At 52.9% G+C, this 18,772-nt stretch overlaps 1 protein-coding gene across 1 annotated transcript in view; it reads left to right on the top strand.

The window, feature by feature from the left end:
* Positions 1-4,832: 4,832 nt before the first annotated feature.
* Positions 4,833-18,772, top strand: part of RBM19 (RNA binding motif protein 19) — a 74,924-nt gene continuing 60,984 nt past the window's right edge. The window contains exons 1-16 of the mRNA XM_063351323.1: positions 4,833-4,978; positions 6,148-6,330; positions 6,879-7,010; positions 7,212-7,250; positions 7,831-8,044; positions 9,144-9,412; positions 9,918-9,992; positions 10,261-10,339; positions 11,093-11,164; positions 11,884-12,084; positions 13,481-13,611; positions 14,012-14,133; positions 14,896-14,992; positions 15,432-15,542; positions 16,033-16,233; positions 16,757-16,853. Coding sequence (XP_063207393.1) covers positions 4,943-4,978; positions 6,148-6,330; positions 6,879-7,010; positions 7,212-7,250; positions 7,831-8,044; positions 9,144-9,412; positions 9,918-9,992; positions 10,261-10,339; positions 11,093-11,164; positions 11,884-12,084; positions 13,481-13,611; positions 14,012-14,133; positions 14,896-14,992; positions 15,432-15,542; positions 16,033-16,233; positions 16,757-16,853 — 2,059 coding nt within the window. The 5' untranslated portion in view covers positions 4,833-4,942. The remainder of the gene's footprint in view (positions 4,979-6,147; positions 6,331-6,878; positions 7,011-7,211; positions 7,251-7,830; positions 8,045-9,143; positions 9,413-9,917; positions 9,993-10,260; positions 10,340-11,092; positions 11,165-11,883; positions 12,085-13,480; positions 13,612-14,011; positions 14,134-14,895; positions 14,993-15,431; positions 15,543-16,032; positions 16,234-16,756; positions 16,854-18,772) is intronic.

The following is an 18,772-nucleotide window of genomic DNA, read 5'->3' as shown; positions in this document are numbered from 1 at the left end:
CTGGTTGAAAGCCAAATTCTGCTGCCCACAGTGACACTGCAGCAATCGCATCCCCCAGGCAAGGACAAAAGCATCCCCTCCCTCCAGCAGAGGGTCCGGCGGACCAGGCTGGGCAGAGTCCAGGCGTGAAGCCCTTCAGAAGGGCAGTTTGTCCTCCTGCTCCTCCCTTGGCCCCATCTTGTTGTGCAGCACACAGGGGGCAGGTGTATCAGGCACCAGCTGTAGCACTAAAGGCCGCCTTTTATTTCCTTTCACCGCGTCTGGGCAGGACAATTTGTTCGTAAAAAGAAGGTCCAGTCGTCTCTGCTCACAAAAGCTAATGTCTCCAGCAGCAAAACCAAGGAGATTCAGGCAGCATTTCCAATGGTGCCGTTAATATAATGTTACCCACGTAAGGAGAGTGCTTTGGGGGGGTGCCAGCGCATCGAAACCAGGTAGTAAGTGTTGCTGGGTCACATTCACCCCTGTCCTCGCTGGTATCTGTAGGTTAATTTGATCAGCTGAAGAAGGTCCTCAGCCAGGTTCCAGCCCGCTGCGGTAATTCCCCGAGGCTGCGTTTTGCTCATGATCCACATCTAAAAGAAAAGAGAGGGACTCAAGGTCTGAGTGTCAAGGAAACTAAGCATCTCTAGCGCTCGCTGCCATGGAGGCATGTGCTCAACCCCTAGCCCCCCCCCCCCCAGACCTGCCCAGCATCATCCATCTGGCACTAGGACGGCTGCCTGACAAGGCTGCACAGGGGATGCTGTCCCAGCAAGGGTGACCCTGTCTCAGATGGATCTTACCTTCCCTGTTCACCTTCACCAGCGTCCAGCGGTGGCCGAGGCGCTCCCGATCAGACAGGCATGAAGGGCTCCTTGGGGCTGTGCTCGTCCTTCTCGGGCAGGGCTGGCAGCGCCTGCCCCCAGCCCAGGGCAGGCTGGCTTGTCACCACAGCAGCCGTCCCAGCTCAGGGTCACAGCTCTGCCTGCTTGGGATGGCAGGAGTGACAGGCTGTGCTGCGGCACCTGGGGAAATTGGGGAGAAACCTCTGGTGCCCCTTTGGACGTCGCCGAGGCTATAGACCAAGAGGAGAAGTATCTCTCCAAAGATGTCAGTAGACTTTGCATCTGACCTCTCTCTTGTCATACCTGGGGATAGATGGGATCTGTGGCAGCTTCTTTCTTTCTCTCCTTCTCAACAGCACTTTACCCCCAGTTCACCTCCCGGAGCACAATGTCGGGGACCCTTCGCCCCTCCACCCACACCTGCCTGTCCCCACTGAGAGACGCCCCCGACACTGCGGTCCCTTGCCCTAACCCTGCTTTCCAAAGTTCAGCCGCCTGGCTGCAGGCAGCCCATAATCCCGTTTTACAGCAAGGTGACCCCTGCTCTTTGGCGCTGTGCAACCCCCTGTCCGGCCAGCCGACGAGCCGGCCACCTAACGCGTAGTGACAGGTCGAGTGGATGGAGCTCGCGGAGGGACCACGTCTTCCCCCTCCTCTCGGCGGTGGGGTTGGAAGAGCGTTGGGTCCCCCCCCGCTCCTCCGCTGAGCATGGAGGGGGGGATTTGGAGGAGTGAAGGTGAAGGGAAGGTCATCACCCAGACCCTGCCACCGGCCCATCAGACACCCCAATAGGGAGCTAAGTGGGGGGACAGGAGGGCAAACCTGATGGGCTGATGTGGTGTCACCTTTGCCAGGCACGTCACCTCCCAGTTCCCCCCCCGCACCTCGTTGCTATAAAGCAGTGTAAGAAAGAAAACCTGGGCAGAGTGGCTCTTTCTTTCATTTCCCCACCCAGCTCCCAGCGTGGCTGCCCATGTCCATCCCATCTGCTGCTTGGGGACCCCTCACAGGGAGAAGGTCTGGCACTGCTGCGAGGACAGTCGGTGGCATGGGCACAGGAGGATCACACACCAGCACCATCAAAGACAATAGTTTCCGTGGGAAAAAAAAAGTAAAAACCAATTTATTCAGTCTCTTCCCCAGCCTCCGCTGTGGAGCGTGGGCTGTTTGACCTGCGCCCAGTGTGCCACCCAAGCTGGCTGTACAATACCCGCTCCGTTCCCTACTCGTGCCTTGTGCCAACAGCAGAAGGGTTGAGGATGATCTTCAGGACAGATGTTCAAGCACTGGGAGCTGCTTTCCAAAACCTCCTTTGAGCCTCCTCAAGATGGGGCCTCAGTTTCCCTCTTGCCTGCCCGGGGCTGTGATCTCTGCTCAGAAATGAGCCTGCCTTGGGGAAGGACCTTCCACGGCACAGCAGAACTACCCGCTGAAGGAGCAACTCTTGTATCTCTCTGATGCCTCCCAGATCTCCAGGTTTGCCAGAAAAAAAGTTGTTCCAACTCTCATGTTTGCAAACTTAAAATCTTGACCTACCCTGGGGAGCAGAAACCATGAAGTTTCTAAAGTCGGTGTTAGTAAAGTTTGTGCTTCTGTATTGCGTCTGTGCAGGGCTAAAATATGTTGTTTTCAAAGAAGGGAGATTAGCAAAGCTGAGCATCTCCACGGACTTTGCAAAACCACATCCCCCTGTGGACACCGAGGCTTCTTTGCTGGTATCAAGAGTCAGCGTGGCTACCTGGCGCAGAGCCTGGCTCGGTTAAGCACCTCTCTGCCAAGCTGCAGTGGAGAACTGGCTCTTTCTGGTCCCGGGCACCCTCAGAGGACGCGGCCTCAGCAGCCGAGTGCTGGGATCAAGCTCTCACCTGGGGAAAATCAACCCCAATTGCAGGAGAGGCTAGTAAGAGGGAAACTGTAGGCCCAGGTGGGGTTGTGGCTGGAGGTGAGGACTTCCTGAGAGCACGACGGCTGGCTATGGCCAAGGTACATCTCTATCCCTGCTGTCCCAGTAGCGCCCTGTTAGGAGGCAGGGACAGGCAAGGACAGCGTGGGCAGGAGCCGGGCACCGCTGCCGGCTGCCAGCAGCAGGTGAGGAGGAGATGGGGAGGGAGAGAGGGGGGCAAGTGTCTTGGAGAGGACGGGAGTGACAAGGGCAAGGTCTGGATGTGTTAGTGATGGTGCGAGTGTGGCCCTGTCAGTGCCAGCCTTCATCCCAAGTGACAGGCCTGACAGCCCGGCCAAGGACGAGGCAGGAGCAGAGGGCAAGGGGAGGCGGGAGCTGGGTCCCTGGTACAGTGGCACCTCACAGAGACCCTTTTGATGTGCCAGGTGAATGGGGGCAGGAGCATCTCCTCCTGGGTACCCCCAGTCAGGGCTGTGTGAGGGTGAGAGGGGTTTGTGCTCTGTGTTTTCCCTTTGAGCGGAGTCCCAGCAGCATCCCACCCTCTCCTGTTTCCAGTGCGCTGAGCCCAGCTGTTTCCCTGGCTCTCCTTCCGTGGAAAATGCAAGAGTTTCCCTTGCTGCTCGCTTGGGGGAAGAGTGTAGGCTCAGGCTGGGCTTTCCAGTTACCAAGCCTGCATCCCAGACCACCAAGACACTGGGATGCGGCAGTGGTGTGGCTGGGTTGAAGGCTGCCTCCTCCAAACACCTTGTTCCATGTGCTCCCTGCTGCCTTGAGCTGTCAGGATGCGCACAGCCGCCTGGACCGGTCTCAAAGGGTTGTTAGGAGATGGTGCCCCTGCCCACGCTGTTTGTGGGGTGGAAGAGCTCTGTGCCAGGGTGGCTTGGGCTGGGCAGAGGCAGCCTCCATCCCTGGGGTAAATCAGGTGTGGAGCCCAACTGGGGGTGGAAAAACTAGTGAGGGTTGTGGTGAAGCTGAGCACTGCCCCAAGCATCTTCCTCTGGGAATAAGGGTGTAAAGCCAGATTTCGGGCCCAGACCACCGCCCCTCATGTAAGACAGGCAGAGCTGGACTGAAGGGCTGTGAGCAAGAGGAGATCATAGAATAGTTTGGGTTGGAAGGGACCTTAAAGGTCATCTAGTTCCAACCCCCCTGCCCTGGGCAGGGACACCTCCCACCAGCCCAGGTTGTTCCGAGCCCCGTCCAACCTGGCCTTGAACCCCTCCAGGGAGAACAGTTCTGCTTCCCCAAAACACATTAGCCCTCCAGCAACGGGTGTTCAGGGCAGGAGGGCACCCTCCGTGTTTAATAACCCTCAAGGGATTTTTCTTCCATGATTTTTCACCTCTTTTGCCCTTGGGAGCTTCTGTGACCACAACATCCACAGGTTCTGGAGTTCCTTAGAGAGAAGCTGCTCTTCCTCACTCCTGTTTCCCTTCCTTCTTTGCTCCTGCTGCGTGAGTTTTAGGTGGAAGAGCAGGGCGGGGGCCGGGGAGGAGCGGGGTGGGGGGCACACTGAGGCTTCCCCCCGCGTTAAACCCCACTCCTCGGCAGCCCCCGCGGGAGTTTTGCTCCGGTGGGCGCCGCCGTGCCCGGCTAGGGGCTGCAGCGGGCGCCGAGCTCCCTCCTCCGGCCCCGCGGAGCAGCACGGCCGGGCCGGGAGGGCTGCAGGCACCCATCCCGGAGGAACCCGGGGGTGGGCAGCGGGGTCCCCTCTGATGAAGGGGACACGCAGCATCACCGCGGGGGTTCCAACAGCGTCCGGGCGGGGGGGGAAGCTGGGTGACGCCTCCGGGGAGGCGCTGCCGGCTCTCCCCCCGTGCGGCCGGGTCCGCTAGTCACCTCCCTGCCCCCCCCTGCACTGCCGGTCCCCCCCCTGCACTGCCGGTCCCCCCCCTGCACTGCCGGTCCCCTCCCTGCACTGCCGGTCCCCCCCCTGCACTGCCGGTCCCTGCCCGCTTGATGCTCCAGTGATGCTCCCCATTGTCCCCCCGGGGTCCTCCCGTTGCTAGGGGCCCGTTGCTAAGGCCGTTGCTAGGGGCCCGTTGCCAGGGTGCGGGCCCCGCCTCCGGCGCATGCGCGCTGCGGCCCCGCGCTCACGTGACTCGGGAGGGAAGATGGCGGCGCCCGCGGGGAGGTGTGTGCGGCGTTGAGCGCGGCGGGGCCTTGCGTTGCATCGGCTGGTTTCTGCCGCTTCCCGCTGTCTGTCGCCGCCATGTCGCGACTCATCGTGAAGAACCTCCCCAACGGGGTGAGGCCGCCGCGCGGTCTGGGACGTCCGCGGGGTGGAGGGGACCGTGCGGACCTGGAGATGGGTCTGAGGGGACGCCCCACGGGGACGTGGGCTCCTGGGCAGGGAGAGGCCCCGTGAGGGGATAGGGTGGGGTGGGAGGGGGCTCTCGGTGTGGTGGGGTCGGGGTTGAGCGGGGAGATTCCGTGGGAGAGAAGGTCCTCGGTTCGGGGTGGGGGGGAAGGTGACTTGGTGGGGGAGCAGGGAGGTGTCCGGGGGGAAGGGGCTCTAAGGGGCACGTGTGCTGGAGGGGGGGGTGTTGTCCTTGCAGGAGAGCGGGCAGACCCCCCCCGAGGGTCGGATGGTGGGGGACGCTGGGCAGGGAGTGCCCCAGGAGCAGGCAGGGAGGTGCCCTGGCAGGGAGGAGGCAGAGTGGGCTGGGGAGGTGGCCCCAGGGAGCTGGCAGCCCCTCCGGGTGGGGGAGCCGAGCTTGTTGTGGTCACTGCCCTCCCTCATTCTTCAGGAATTGGGCACAGGTACGCACCGTGCTGCTCTTCTCCCGTCTGGGTCCCCCGTGAGGGTGCCTGTGGTCGAACTGGGGGCTTGGTTGTGGCAGGCCAGTGCTGTGGGGGCTTGGGCTCCCCCAGAGCTGGGTGCACCCTTAGCTGTGGGGGTGTTGCAGATGGAGATCTGTATGTGTAGTGGATTTATGGAGAAGATCATAGAGTCATGGAGTGGTTGAGGTTGGGAGGGACCTTAAAAGGGCAGTTCCACCCCCCTGCCCTGGGCAGGGACACCTCCCACCAGCCCAGGTTGCTTCAAGCCCCATCCAGCCTGGCCTTGAATCCCTCCAGGGATGGGGCAGCCACAGCTTCTCTGGGCAACCTGGGCCAGGGGCTCTCCACCCTCAGAGTGAAAAACTTCTTCCGAACATCTAATCTAAATCTGCCCTCCTTCATTTTAAAACCGTTCTATCTCTCCTATCGCTCCACTCCCTGATGATGGCAATAGGATGAAGATGAAGGGTTTGGTAGCTGATGTGTGGGATTTTTTTATTAGCATTGGTGCAATATGGTGTGGTTCCTACAGCACTTTGGAAGCCCTGTAGTAGCAAATGTTTTACTTTGGACGCAAGGCATCTCTCACCGCATTGCTGATTTGCCTTCCTGTTGTCCTTCCGTGTTTCCCAGATGAAGGAAGATCGCTTTCGGAAATTGTTTGCCGCCTTTGGTACGCTGACCGATTGTTGCTTGAAGTTCACCAAGGAGGGCAAGTTCCGGAAATTTGGCTTCATTGGCTACAAGTCTGAAGATGAAGCTCAAGCGGCACTGAACCATTTCAACAGAAGTTTCATAGACACCTCCAGAGTCACAGTGAGTTGATATTTTTTTGATTCTTAAGAAAGTTTGTCGGTGGAGATTTTGTTGGTCTTAGAGGTGAATGGCCAGGGGCCAAGAAAGCCTAAAGGTTAAGTCCGCTGCAGCACAACAACAAAGCTTGGTGCCAGGCCTTACTGCTGGAGTCTCAAGCAGGTGCTTGATTCAGACGGGCTGTGTTCATGCACTAGCAGTGATTTCAGTGCCGGCTGGAAGAGCAGCGTCAGATTTTAAGGTGTCATCATCTGAATTTTTGAACTTGAGCTCATTGTTTCATTTCAAGGCCTTTGTTCTGGACAGAGAATGATTCAAGATAAACAGGACAACTTATTTGACTGTGCTTAAGTGAGCACAACAAACTGTTCCCCATGTTGAGTGGATACGTGGCTCTGTGCTTTTAAAATGAACGTCTGTGTATGAAGCTGCCTGTTCTTCTCCTGCGCACACCTCCCCCATCCCATCAGGGTTCCTGAGTGATGCTTATCCAGCAGTCACAGACCCGGACTGTTGAACATACGCTTCATTAAAGGTCTGATTCTTTTCAGGTTGAGTTATGCAAGTCTTTCGGTGACCCTTCAAAACCCAAAGCGTGGAGTAAGCACTCTCAGAAGGCCCCTGCCTCAGAAAAACAGCCCGAGAAACCTGTGACAAGTGCGGCTCCTGCAGGCACAAAGAAAGTGAGTCTTACTTGCGTCCTTGAGGCTCTGGTGTGTGTCAGGGACTCGGCAGAGAGAAGGGTAGCTGGGACAGTGGATGTTGGAGTTTTGGTTCTGTTATTTTCTGCCTTAGGATCTGTGTTCCGGTACCATTAGGTTACCTGAGAAATGATCTTGGCTGTGCTTCTAATAAGCCTTTCTAAAAATGATTTCTTTTCCTAGGATAAAAAGAAGAAAGACCCAGCGGAAAACTTAAAGGAGGTGAGTTGAGGTTGATTTGCAGTCCCTGCATTCCTGCTAGCTTGTATTAAGAGCAAGAGCTGAATAATTTTTCTGTACTGCTTCCGGTGCTGTTAATTCAGGCAAGGTGATTTAAGCAGCTCTGTGACAGTCCGATTTTACTGTAACAAACCATGATTTTAACAACCACGACATTGGGGACCAGTTTTCTAATGGTCAGCTACCCCATGTGACCATGCACTGCATGCAGGACAACCCTGTTTCAACAGTTCTGGTTTTTAACCGTATGCACGTCTTGTTTAACTTGTTCTTACTTTAACTTGTACATGTACTTGTACATTTTTTTCTCTTTTTAATGTTTTGTTTTCTTCTTTAAAGTGCTTTCTAAACATCAATTACAAAAAAGAAAGAGTAGGACTGAGAGATCTTGAGAAGACTTCAGTCACTTTAAGTGGTCACCTTGGGAGTGTAAAGTGGATTTAGGACCTTGAGGATTTTTTTTATGTTGCTGGAAATGAGATGATAGCTTTGGATTAAAACTTACTACTAGCTCTCCTGTGTCTGTCTTCACAGCTTGTCTGCTTGGTTTCTTTTTCAACAGCTGGAAGAAGATAAGACATTCCAGGAGTTCTTGGTGGTTCACCAGAAACGGTCTCAGGTGGCCACTTGGGCTAATGACACTTTGGCAGAGGAGCCCAAGAAGGGAAAATCAAAGCCAGCAGCTGATTATCTCAACTTTGATTCAGATGGGTCCGAGGAGCTGAGTGAGGAGGAGGATGGGAATGAACCTTCTGGAGATGAGGAGGAAACTAAAGGTACCGAAAGGAACTCTCACCCTTTGCTTGTCTTTGTCGTGGTGAGTGTGAGAGCAGGTGTGCTGACTCAGAGCCCTGCCTCCAAATGAAGACAGTATGATCAGGAAGGTGGTTTCTCAAGCACGAGACTCATTCTTTGTGCTGTGGATATGTGGTTGTTTTCCCGAATCTGGGGAAATGTGGGAAATGCAGTTTCTGATGTTAAGGGGATGGCATTTACACTTTTCCCTGGGTCCTTAAGTCAGTGTCTAGGGAAGAGTAACAGGGCAAACAGCTGTATTTTTTCCCTTAAATGCTCTCCTAGCCTGCAGCTACTTTTATCGCTAGTATTTCCAGAGCTTAGTGTGGTTTCTGTTTAATTAGTAACCTGTAGCTGAAGTCCGTGAACTTGTCTGCTCTGCCTCTGCATATTTCTGGAAACGGTGTATCCTTGGGCTCTGTCAGGTGGGAAGGGACGGAGTTAAGTATCTTGGATCCTGAAAGGAAAACTGTATCTAGTAGAGTAGCGGGTTAAGCTAGAAGACTGAGAAATCTGGGCTGCAGTCTGGTGTGTGACTTCTTAAAACCCCACGTCCCTGCACCGGTGATGAATGTGGTTTTGGAGCCTTTCTCCCTCTTTGTATGGTATTCCCTTATGCTGTTCTTCTGGAGTAAATAGCATTTCCCTGCTGCCTCTCACCTCTCTTTGGGTAATTAAAATGATCAGTTGATCTTTGGTGGGGGGGAGTGTTTTGGAGAAGCGTCTTCCTCTGTCCTTTACCTTGCAAAACTGAATTGAACAGTAGAAAACCTTCTCTGGGGTCTGTCTGAAGTATTTGCTTAAAAATGAGACAAAACACACTGCCACGGTGTTCCTCAGGCTGCTTTCTGATTTGTTTTATACATGAGCTGTTGCTTTGAAAAATAGTCATCCAGAAATGTCAGTCTGGAATTGCAGAGATAAAATTGCTCTGCTATTCTCGAGCCTTTCTTCCCCGTGAAAAAGGTAGAGGAGGGGAAGGTGGTTCTTGGGATTCTGTCTGCCCTCAGCTTTTACCCGGCTGGGGAGAGAGCAGCAGCATCTGTGTGTAAAAATTCTCTGATCTCTCCTCTCTGACAGCAAAGAAAGGAGAGAAGAAGGCAGCTACCAGCAAAGACCTCTCGGATATGGATTACCTGAAATCTAAAGTGGTGAAGGATTCTTCCTCCTCATCCAGTTCAGAGGAAGAAACAGATAGTGAGGAGGTGGAAGAGGAAAGTGAGAGCGAGGAGGATTCAGGCATTGCAGAAACTGCTGGCACCAACATAGATGAAAAGGGGAAGCCAAAAGCCCAACAAACACAGCAAGAGACGCCAGCGGAGAAGAAGAAAAAAGGATCCACGCTAGAGGTATAGCTGAATTAGACGTTTGTCTTAGCTAAAGCAGGAGCTTTATGGGGCAGTGTGTGTCTGTCAGTTGCTCCAGGGATGAGCTGAAAGCTTGAAGTCTGGGGGACCCCGTAGGTACCAGCTTTCTTGGCTCACTGGGCAGGAGCCATTCAAAACGTTTGCTGGATCCAGTGCCTATTGAATCTCTGGAAGATGGGGCTTGCAAGTAAGTGCTGTTAGTGCCCTTTCCAGAAGTTTTTTCCTGTGTCTGCAGGAAACACTGTTCTGCAGAACTCGATTTTTAGTGACTGGGTTTGACTATCCCAGCCAAACCTTGCACCCCTCACCCAGCACCTCCTGCCCGGGCTGATGCAGCTGTGAGAAATCTCTTGATATTCTCTCCCACTCCTCAGCCTCCTGTTTGTTGGACAAGACCAGCTTGTTGTACTCTGACTTCTGTTGGTTTTCACTCGGCTTCGTTTCTTTTTTTTTTTTTCTTTTTTTTTCTCCCCATCCTTGTGTCCAGAACCAAGGCAGCTCAGCAGAAGCCAGCACACCACACACGGTGAAACTTCGTGGTGCCCCCTTGAACATCACTGAGGCAAGTGTTGTCACCGAGCTGGGAATGGAGGCTCAAGGGTGTTCTCAGTGTGTAACTCAGTGTGATCTTTGCAGAAGCTTCTGTCGTCACTTACGGAGCTGTTTTGAGGGTTGTATGGGTGGTTGGAGAAATTTTTCAAGTGGTTTTATGCAGAGATGTTGTATGTCGCACGTAGTGTTCTTGTAGTGTATATAAAAAGTAGAAGCCTGAAATGTGCTGCTTTCCATGCCTGGGAACTTATTTAAAGAATTTATAATTCTTCCTGCAGCAAAAGATTCGTGACTTCTTCTTGCCTCTGAAGCCAGTGGCTATCCGGATAGGAAAAAACGCCCGGGGGAAAAATACAGGTAATGTCTATATGTGGAAGGTGGGGGTTGGATCTGTGAGTTAGAGGACCTCTCAATCACACCCCTGCTCTTTCCGTCTGCAATTCCAAATCGTTGGCTCGCGTACTGATTCTTACAGACCTTTCTGTGACTTTGCAGCTCTCCTGCCCTAGTTGCTGTCCATAGGATGCCGTGGGCAGAGGAATGTTGGCTACGCTCCCTTAGGCGTAGCAGCAGGAGCCTTTTCTTTGATCTGCCTCTGAAACTTTCCTAAACATACCAAACCATGCCAAGGAAAGGCCTCTTCCTCTGGGATGGCTGCAGTAGCACCCAGGGACTCTGCTGGCCTGTGCCTGTCGGCTGCAGAGCAGTCTTTAGCCAGGTGGGTCTCCTGCCAGGCTGTGGCTACCAGAGGTACCCGGCAGAAGGAGCGTGGAGCAGATCCTCAGAGCTGGTGGGGAACTCTGCTATATGCTGTTTTCCTTCTGCAGCCTAACAGCGGATACACCCTTTGTTTGCTCTTGGAGACACCTGTGAAAGCCTGCTTCAGCTGTTAAGTTGGGCGTCTTTGGTTTGCGTGTGGAGAATAAGCTTTTCAAAGGCAGCCTTACAGACTGACTTGGCCATTTTCAGGCTGGATTGAAACTTTAATGGGAGTCGAATGCTTTATCTATAGGAATCTATATTAAAGAAAGCCCAATTCACCCTTAATTAGCCAATTAGTGGTTGTGTGTTCCCCACATGATGCTCAGTTGAACCTTTCCTTCCTCCAAGGTTGCATCTTTGTTGACTTGAAGAGTGAAGCAGAAGTGCAAAGGGCCTTGAAGCGAAAAAAAGAATACATAGGTAAGGGCTGTTTGTTGCTCCTTGTTCTGGCTGATGTCAATGGCAGGGTGCTCAGCTGCTGAAGTGTTTGCTGCAGAAGTACCTCCTGTTGTTTTAGTTTTTCCCAGGCAGATGGTGGGGGTGGTTTCCTCCACTCGGCTGATGCCGGGATAAACCATGTGCTGTGTCAGGAGCAGCGTAGAACTGGCAAGTGACTGAGCTGTGTGTGTTGCTCTTTGGCCCTCATTTTTTTTTTTGTCATGCGCTTCAAGTGTATCTTGCTCTTGGTTTAAATCTGGTTGGGGTAGCGTAGGGGATTTGTACAAATGATTCTGTAAGCCTGCGTTTGAAACCTGTTCTTGACCTAGTCCTTAGCTGAACTACTAGAATAATATTTGCAAAAATTGCATGCAGAATGGGAGTATCTACTTGGAAGCCTTGGACTAGGTTGGCGCAGGCAGAAAAGCTGGAGCTGTCTGTAAGGAAGGCAGACTGTGGAGCTGTCTAGCAAATGTTATCCTGGTTTTTATGAAGACTGATTTCTTGCAGCCCCCATGCTGTCGTGTTTTTTTTTGGTTTTTTTGTTTGTTTTTTTTAAATCGGGCAGAGATCTGCTCAAAGCTTGTGGAATTGTAATCGCTTGTGTCGCTGCTGTAAGCCCAGGCTCTCTGCAGATTGATATTGATTGCCCATGGCCTTGGGAAGCATCTAATGTGCCTCTCTGTGTGTTTGTGGATTAGGTGGACGATGTGTTGAGATATTCCGATGCAGGAATACCCCAAAAGAAACTGTTACGGCAAAACCTGATAACCAGCCATGGCAAAGAAGGAAGAGGGATGATGAGGAAGAAGAGGACTTGTCTGAATCAGGGCGACTCTTTGTCAGGAATCTTCCCTTTACTAGCACTGAGGAGGACTTGGAGAAAATCTTTTCTAAGTACGGTAAGTATTTGCTGTGGGACTGGGATTTGCAGGGCTACGTCTTTGCTTTGCTCACACAGAGGTTTTCTTGCTGGCTGTGAATGGACAAAGCTCTGTGTCCTTGAATATGGACCCACTCCCATCATCTTTATCGCCTGGTGTGGTGGTGTGTGGCTGTTTGGCTTTGAAACTGATGCTGGGGTCGTGCTTCTTTGCTGGAATCATGTGCTGCTGTGTGCCCTCACCCCTCTCATCGCATCTCTGATGCAACAGTAAAAGCTCTTGCCAGTCAGTGCAGGCTCTGAGTCCTAGTGGGATGGGGAGGAGGAGGAGATAACCAAAAGCACCAGCTGCATGAAATACTGATCACACAGATTTCTAGATACTGTAGGTAAGAGGCGAGTCATAGAATGGTTCGGGTTGGAAGACCTTAAAGACCATCCAGTCCCAGCCCCCTGCCCTGGGCAGGGGCACCTCCCACCAGACCAGGTTGCTCCAAGCCCCGGCCAACCTGGCCTTGAACCCCTCCAGGGATGGGGCAGCCACAGCTTCTCTGGGCAACCTGGGCCAGGGGCTCACCGCCCTCACAGCAAAGAATTTCTTCCTCACATCTCATCTCAATCTCCCCTCTTCTAGTTTGAAGCCATTACCCCTCATCCTGTCGCATCATGCCATGGTAAAAAGTCCCTCCCCAGCTTTCCTGGAGCCCCTTCAGGGACTGGAAGGGACTCCAAGGTCTCCCGGGAGCCTTCTCTTCTCCAGGCTGAACACCCCCAGCTCTCTCAGCCTGTCCTCACAGCAGAGGGGCTCCAGCCCTCTGATCGTTTTTGTGGCTTCCTCTGGACCCGTTCCAACGAGTCCGTGTCCTTGTGCTGAGGACTCCAAAGCTGGATGCAGTACTCCAGGTGGGGTCCCCCCAGAGCAGAGTAGAGGGGCAGAATCACCTCCCTCGACCTGCTGGCCATGCTGCTGAGATGCACCCCAAATTCATGTTTGTGTTTGGCATGTCAGGTGGAAGCCTGAAGCTTCCCTTTGCTAGCTCAAAGTTAAACAAATTTAAGGTTGCCTTGGCATTAGAGTGTCCTGAGGGGTAGAGAGGGTTAGGTTGGGGAAATCTTTATTCCTGACTGAAGGTAAATGCAGCGGCTTGGAACTTGCCTGGTTTGTGTTGCGTGTCAAAGCCCTGTGAGCTGCCACATAGGGCACAACCGGAGTTGGGGTGCTTTTGCAGGGCCTATCTTGTCATTCTGCAGCCAGCAGCTCCTCACCCAGGCTGGTGGCTTGCTGCACACCCGCTGCAGTATTCAGAGCTGCTCCCTGGCTCCTCTCCTCCCTGGCTTTGGGCAGGAGGCGCCAGTTCAGGGCGTGTGATGGCAGTGCGATGACATCTCTCACGGAAAGGCCTTGCCTTTTGCAGGACCCCTCTCAGAGATCCATTTCCCTATAGACAGACTGACCAAGAAATCCAAAGGCTTTGCTTTCATCACCTACATGATTCCTGAGCACGCGGTGAAAGCCTACGCAGAAATGGATGGGCAAGTGTTCCAGGTATGGTGACTGATGGCTTTCCTGTGCTGTTGGACCGCTGCCGGTGGGAATATTTGTTAGTAACGTAGCCAAAAATCTGCTTCTGTGCTTTGATGAAAAGGTTGAGTCTCTTCTGCTTTGCTGTATGAGAGCATACTTGTTTTTGATAGAGCAGCCTGGTTTGAACAGCATCACAGGTACCAAAGTCTGCACTGGAGGTGGAGAAGGAGATCTGAGTCTTAGTCTCTCGCGTTGTGTGGCTACTCTGACTTGCAGTAATGTCTCCTTTGGGAAGGAAGATTCCCTCCTTCCACCTAGGCTGCTTGACTAGGAAAGGTGCCGGAAAATTTCCTCCACTCTTAGTTCATGAGCTTCTGTGGGTTATTTCAGAGGTGCTGAACCTTTTCTTCCTTTCTTCTAGGGTAGAATGATGCATCTTTTACCATCCACGATCAGAAAGGAAAAAATCGAAGCTGTGGATGCGGAAGAGTCTTCCTCCTACAAAAAGCAGAAAGAGGCCAAGGACAAAGCCAACAGTGCCAGGTACAGAGGTGTCTTGTAGTGGAGCAAGGCAACAGAACCTGCCAAATTCCCAAGGGGCGGGAATGCATATGGGGTCTTTGCAGGGGCCGTATAGATTACCAGAGTCAATAAATCACTTGCTGTGCAGCTCTGTTTCCTTTGTCTCTTACCTGCTTGATTCCTCTGTCCTAGTAGCTCAGTGAGCAGCAGCAATTGAGACAAACGTGGTTTTGAATGGCTTTGTGTACAAGTTTATTTCTCTGGTGTCTACTCAAAGTTGTTCTGATGCTGTAATTCTTTAGGGTAGTGGCTTCGGATCAGCTGTGTCTTTCTCCTCCACTTGGCCATCTGCATTTCTGAAACTTGTAGGAACTTTATCTTTCTATGTGACAAATTAGTTCGAAAGAAGTGGCTGGTATTTTGTGACTGGAAGGGAAAGAAACGCAACCTTGCTTGTGTGGGCTTTGTGCTTTTAGGAAACCAGCTGAAAAAACCCCCCATGTTCCTCTGAGCCAACATCTGAACTTCCTACTGTGACCGGTGACCTCTAGGGAAGGAGAGCTAAGCTGCCAGCATTGCAGCCTTTGTGTTCTCTCTCCAGCCATGTCTCCCTCATCCTGTCCCTTCTCTAAGGGTGTTCCACCCTTCTTTCCCTCTGGCTTTTCACCCCGGATGCTCATGGTGGCTTTCAAAGCTGTTTTTCCCCAGGACCACTGACTAGAGAGACACCAGTGGAAGAAGGGACCACACGACTCTGAACCTGACTCTTCTTTCTCTTTCCAGCTCTCACAACTGGAACACGTTGTTTGTGGGGACAAATGCCGTGGCTGATGCCATTGCTCAGAAGTACAACGCTTCCAAAAGCCAAGTGCTGGATCATGTGAGTTGGGTTATTGATCGGCTGGGATGGGAGATCACTTTCCTATCTGCTTCCTCGTGCCCAGGGCCTTCCTCTGTGCATGAACGAGCACCGTGCAGGCTGGGAGATCGTTTTAACTTCTCTGTGGGATCTGAGCCTAACAATCCCTTTGCCGCTGGAAGGCAAAGCGACACTCCCAGCCCTCCTTCCCACTCTGCTTTTCTGTGGCTGAATTTTGCATTTCTACATAACCAGAAGTTGATGGGAATTTACACCCTGAAGTTCAGATCCTTCCTGGAAACGTTATTTTGCCTTGTGAAGCGTTCTGACTCCAACAGCAAAGCTCTTGGTGGCTTCAGAGGAGCTGGAGCATTTGACCTTCAAGCTTTCTGCTAAATTTCCTTTGCATCTGCTTCTGAGAGGAGCATGAGCAACAGGTGACTGACATTCTCGCCTGCAGGAGAGTAAAGACAGTGTGGCAGTGAGGGTCGCTCTGGGAGAAACTGAGCTGGTCCAGGAGATTCGCCGGTTCCTCATTGAAAACGGAGTCAGCTTGGATTCCTTCAGTCAGGTGAGATGCCCGGCTGGAGGGAGCGGTGTGGACCTACCCTTTCTAGATGATGGCCTAGGCCTAGTGTCCTCAGCTCTCATTGAAAGTAGTAACTAAATCCTCAGCATCTTGTAGGATTGAACCCTTACATGGGTTAAGAAATGTTCTGTCCGTTTGAAAACGCAGCTGCCCTCGGGGTGGTTGAAATACGTAAGTATGATGGCTTATAGTATGACAGGCAGCGTGTCGTAGGCAGAGGAGGAGCCCTGTGTCCGTACCAGGGTGAAGCTGGAGCTCCTGTTTGCGCAACAGGGAGGCTGTACTGGGCTGTGGATTTTACAGGAAGTGTTTTCTAAATGGCCGTTGGCCCTCTTGGAGCCTGGAAAGGGGCGCTGTGGAGTGAGAGAGCACGGCGTGTTGGATCTGCAGTTATTAAGATATTGGGGTTTGATTTTTTTTTATTTTTTTTTTTAATCCCGTCTCTCCCTTCTTCCCCCACCGAACGCGGCAGGCTGCTGGTGAGCGGAGTAAAACGGTGATCCTGGTAAAGAACCTCCCGGCCAGCACGAGTGTAGTGGAGCTGGAGGATGTCTTCGGCAAACACGGCAGCCTGGGCCGGGTGCTGCTGCCGGAAGGAGGTATCACAGCCATTGTGGAGTTCCTGGAGCCAACTGAGGCCAAGCAAGCGTTCACCAAGCTGGCCTACTCCAAGGTGAGCATGGCAAGGGGGTAGGCAGCTGCCTGGAGAGTGCGGATCTTGATCTTGGCTCGTTGTGAAGCTGCAGAAAGGAGAGCTTTTCTACAAACACGGAGGGCAGGGGACTTCTGAGGGAAGTGAGTTATCCCAGAGCCACTGCTGTTACTCTGTCCCTTGGATTTAGGGAGATGCCTGCTGCATCCTTGTGCAGCAGTGGCTGAGTAGGGCCCTCAACCTGCAGAAGATGGCTGGAGGAGGGGGCTGTGACACATCTAGAAAAGCCTCAGTGACCTGGAGAGGGTTTCTTTTACCTTTGGCGATACAGGAGTGTGGTACACAGTAGACACGTGTCCTGTGAGAGGCTGGCAGCAGACTCTCCTTTGGTGAAAGAGAGTTTAGCCAGCTGAAAAAGTTGCTCAGCTTTTCCGCTGCTGCTGTTTTCCATTACAAAGTGAGAGGAAAATAAAGCTGAGAGCAGAGCTTTTTCTTCCGGCCTTCCCCCTCCGCTCTTCATTTCTCCCCTGTGTTCTCTTTACAGTTTCATTCTGTGCCGTTGTATCTGGAATGGGCTCCAATGGGTGTCTTCTTCAGCCCGGCCCCTCAGAAAAAAACCCTTGAGGCTCCAGAAGAGGAAGGTAAAGCTAGGCTGGTACCTGGTAAGAACTTTGACTTTGGGACAGAGGTATCTTTGTTTTTTCCGCGTCTCATTTATGTGGAAAGCGGCGGTGCTGATATTCCTGACCCTTTGGGGATGGAACCAGCCTCACAAAGGTGTCTGCACGTAAGGTCACCTGTTCTGCAGTACGTTAGTCGATCGTATCATACAAGCGTTGTGCTTATTCCCGTCCTTGCCCTCCTCACCTCCTGGATGAGGCATGGGCAGTGCAGTGCTGCTCACAGCACACAGGTCCAGTTTGGACTGGGCTAACATGAGCTCTGGGAAGAGATTTTTGGTCCAGCGTGGTCTTGGGAGTAGCTGTCAGGAGAGCAGCAGCTGTTTTCTGTAAGCTGGACCTCACCCCTGAGCGTGTGAGCGGTCGTGTGCTGTGCAAGGACACCGTCCCTGCCCGTGGGCAGCCAAGCCAGCTGCAGCAACGGCAGTACTGGGCGGCAGTGGACGAGTGGCTGACTTGCTGGTGACAGGTTGTGGGTCCCTGTCCATGTTTCTTCTGTCCTTTTGTGTCAAGCCCCACTGTATGCTTTGTCCCAGTGATTTCCCACTGCAAGGACGTGACATTCTCTCCCTGACTATAACTTCTTTCTCCCCATCCCCAGGGCGGTACAAATTAAATCTTGCCTATATATTTAAAAGCCTTCAAAATCCTTTTTTTAAAAAAGAACAAGAGGAGGCTGAAGAAGTGTGGCTTTGGGTAGGTTTTGCTAGAAGATGTTTCAGGACTCTGAGCTTTGGGGAGGGGAGAGACAAGCTGATGAAAAGCTGAGAGAAAGCCCTCTTCCCAGGCTGCCATTCTGTGCCTGGGGTGCGGGGGAAGGCTGGAGCTAGGGGGAGGTGGGGGGCACTTTATCTCCCTGTAACCGAGACCCTCACCTGGAGATAAAGAACTTTAAGGGCAGGAGCTCCTGGAAGGCCGCTCAGGGCTGATAATGGTCTCTGCTGCCAGCCTCTGGGTCTGGGAGAGGGAAGGGAGGGGATGTGCAGTGAACGCCTGGCTCGCAAAAGGGCTCTGGGCAGCAGCGCGTGGCCGTGCCGTATTGTGCCAGCCACAGACGGAGGCACCTCTTCATCCCGCCCCTGTCTCACCGATTCTCTTCCCTGTTTCCTCAAACAAGCCTCCTTCAAAAGCGATGGTTTTTTGTTTTTTTTTTCTCTGTGTCTTGTTGGCAAATAACCCTGCTGGCTGGAGTGAGGAGGGTTGGATCATCCGAGCAAAAAAGGCTTGGGCTGCCTGGTGCTGGGGGCAGAGAGGGCGGCCAGATGGAGCTGCGTGGGGAAAGACAGCCCTTGGGATGGAGCTGGGGGGGGGCGGGCGGTGTCTCTGCACACCCCTGGTGCAGTGCAGGTTCTCCTTGTACCAAATGAGGGAGAAATAAGCCTAGAAAAATCACCGAGGGGGGTGTTAACGCCAAAGGGAGTTGTGTAGTTTGTCCCTTCTGAGCACAGCATCAGTTGTGCTGCAGAGGATGAAGCTGCTCTAAAAAGACAAGTGGTCTGGCGTGGAAAGGAGTTGGTGAGTCAGTGGATGAGAGAGAGCACATGTGCACGCACGCTTGTTTGTATTCTCTGATGTCTAATAAGGGCCTAGTCCCACTGCAGCCTCTGCTTCAGTGTGGGATCCAACAGACCTCTCCCCAGCCTCCTGTGTGTGCGAAAGCTCAGTAGCTTCGAGGCCTCTTCATCATGTTAAATACAGTCATTTTAGAATTTGGGAAGAGAAGGGAATGGATGGATGGGAGAGTCAAAACGCAGTCGGCAAAGCCTCCCTCCTTGGTAAGACCAACCGCAAATACCAGCAGATTTGCCCGTTGATCAGCTGTACAGTATCCAGGCTTCTCTTCACTTCCCAGCTGTGGGCAGGCACGCACAGCTCCGCCG

This window comes from Chroicocephalus ridibundus, chromosome 13, assembly GCF_963924245.1.
Source record: "Chroicocephalus ridibundus chromosome 13, bChrRid1.1, whole genome shotgun sequence".
Lineage (NCBI taxonomy): Eukaryota > Metazoa > Chordata > Aves > Charadriiformes > Laridae > Chroicocephalus > Chroicocephalus ridibundus.
Note: the sequence above shows the minus strand (reverse complement) of the source record. Positions and strands in the feature narration are given on the sequence as shown.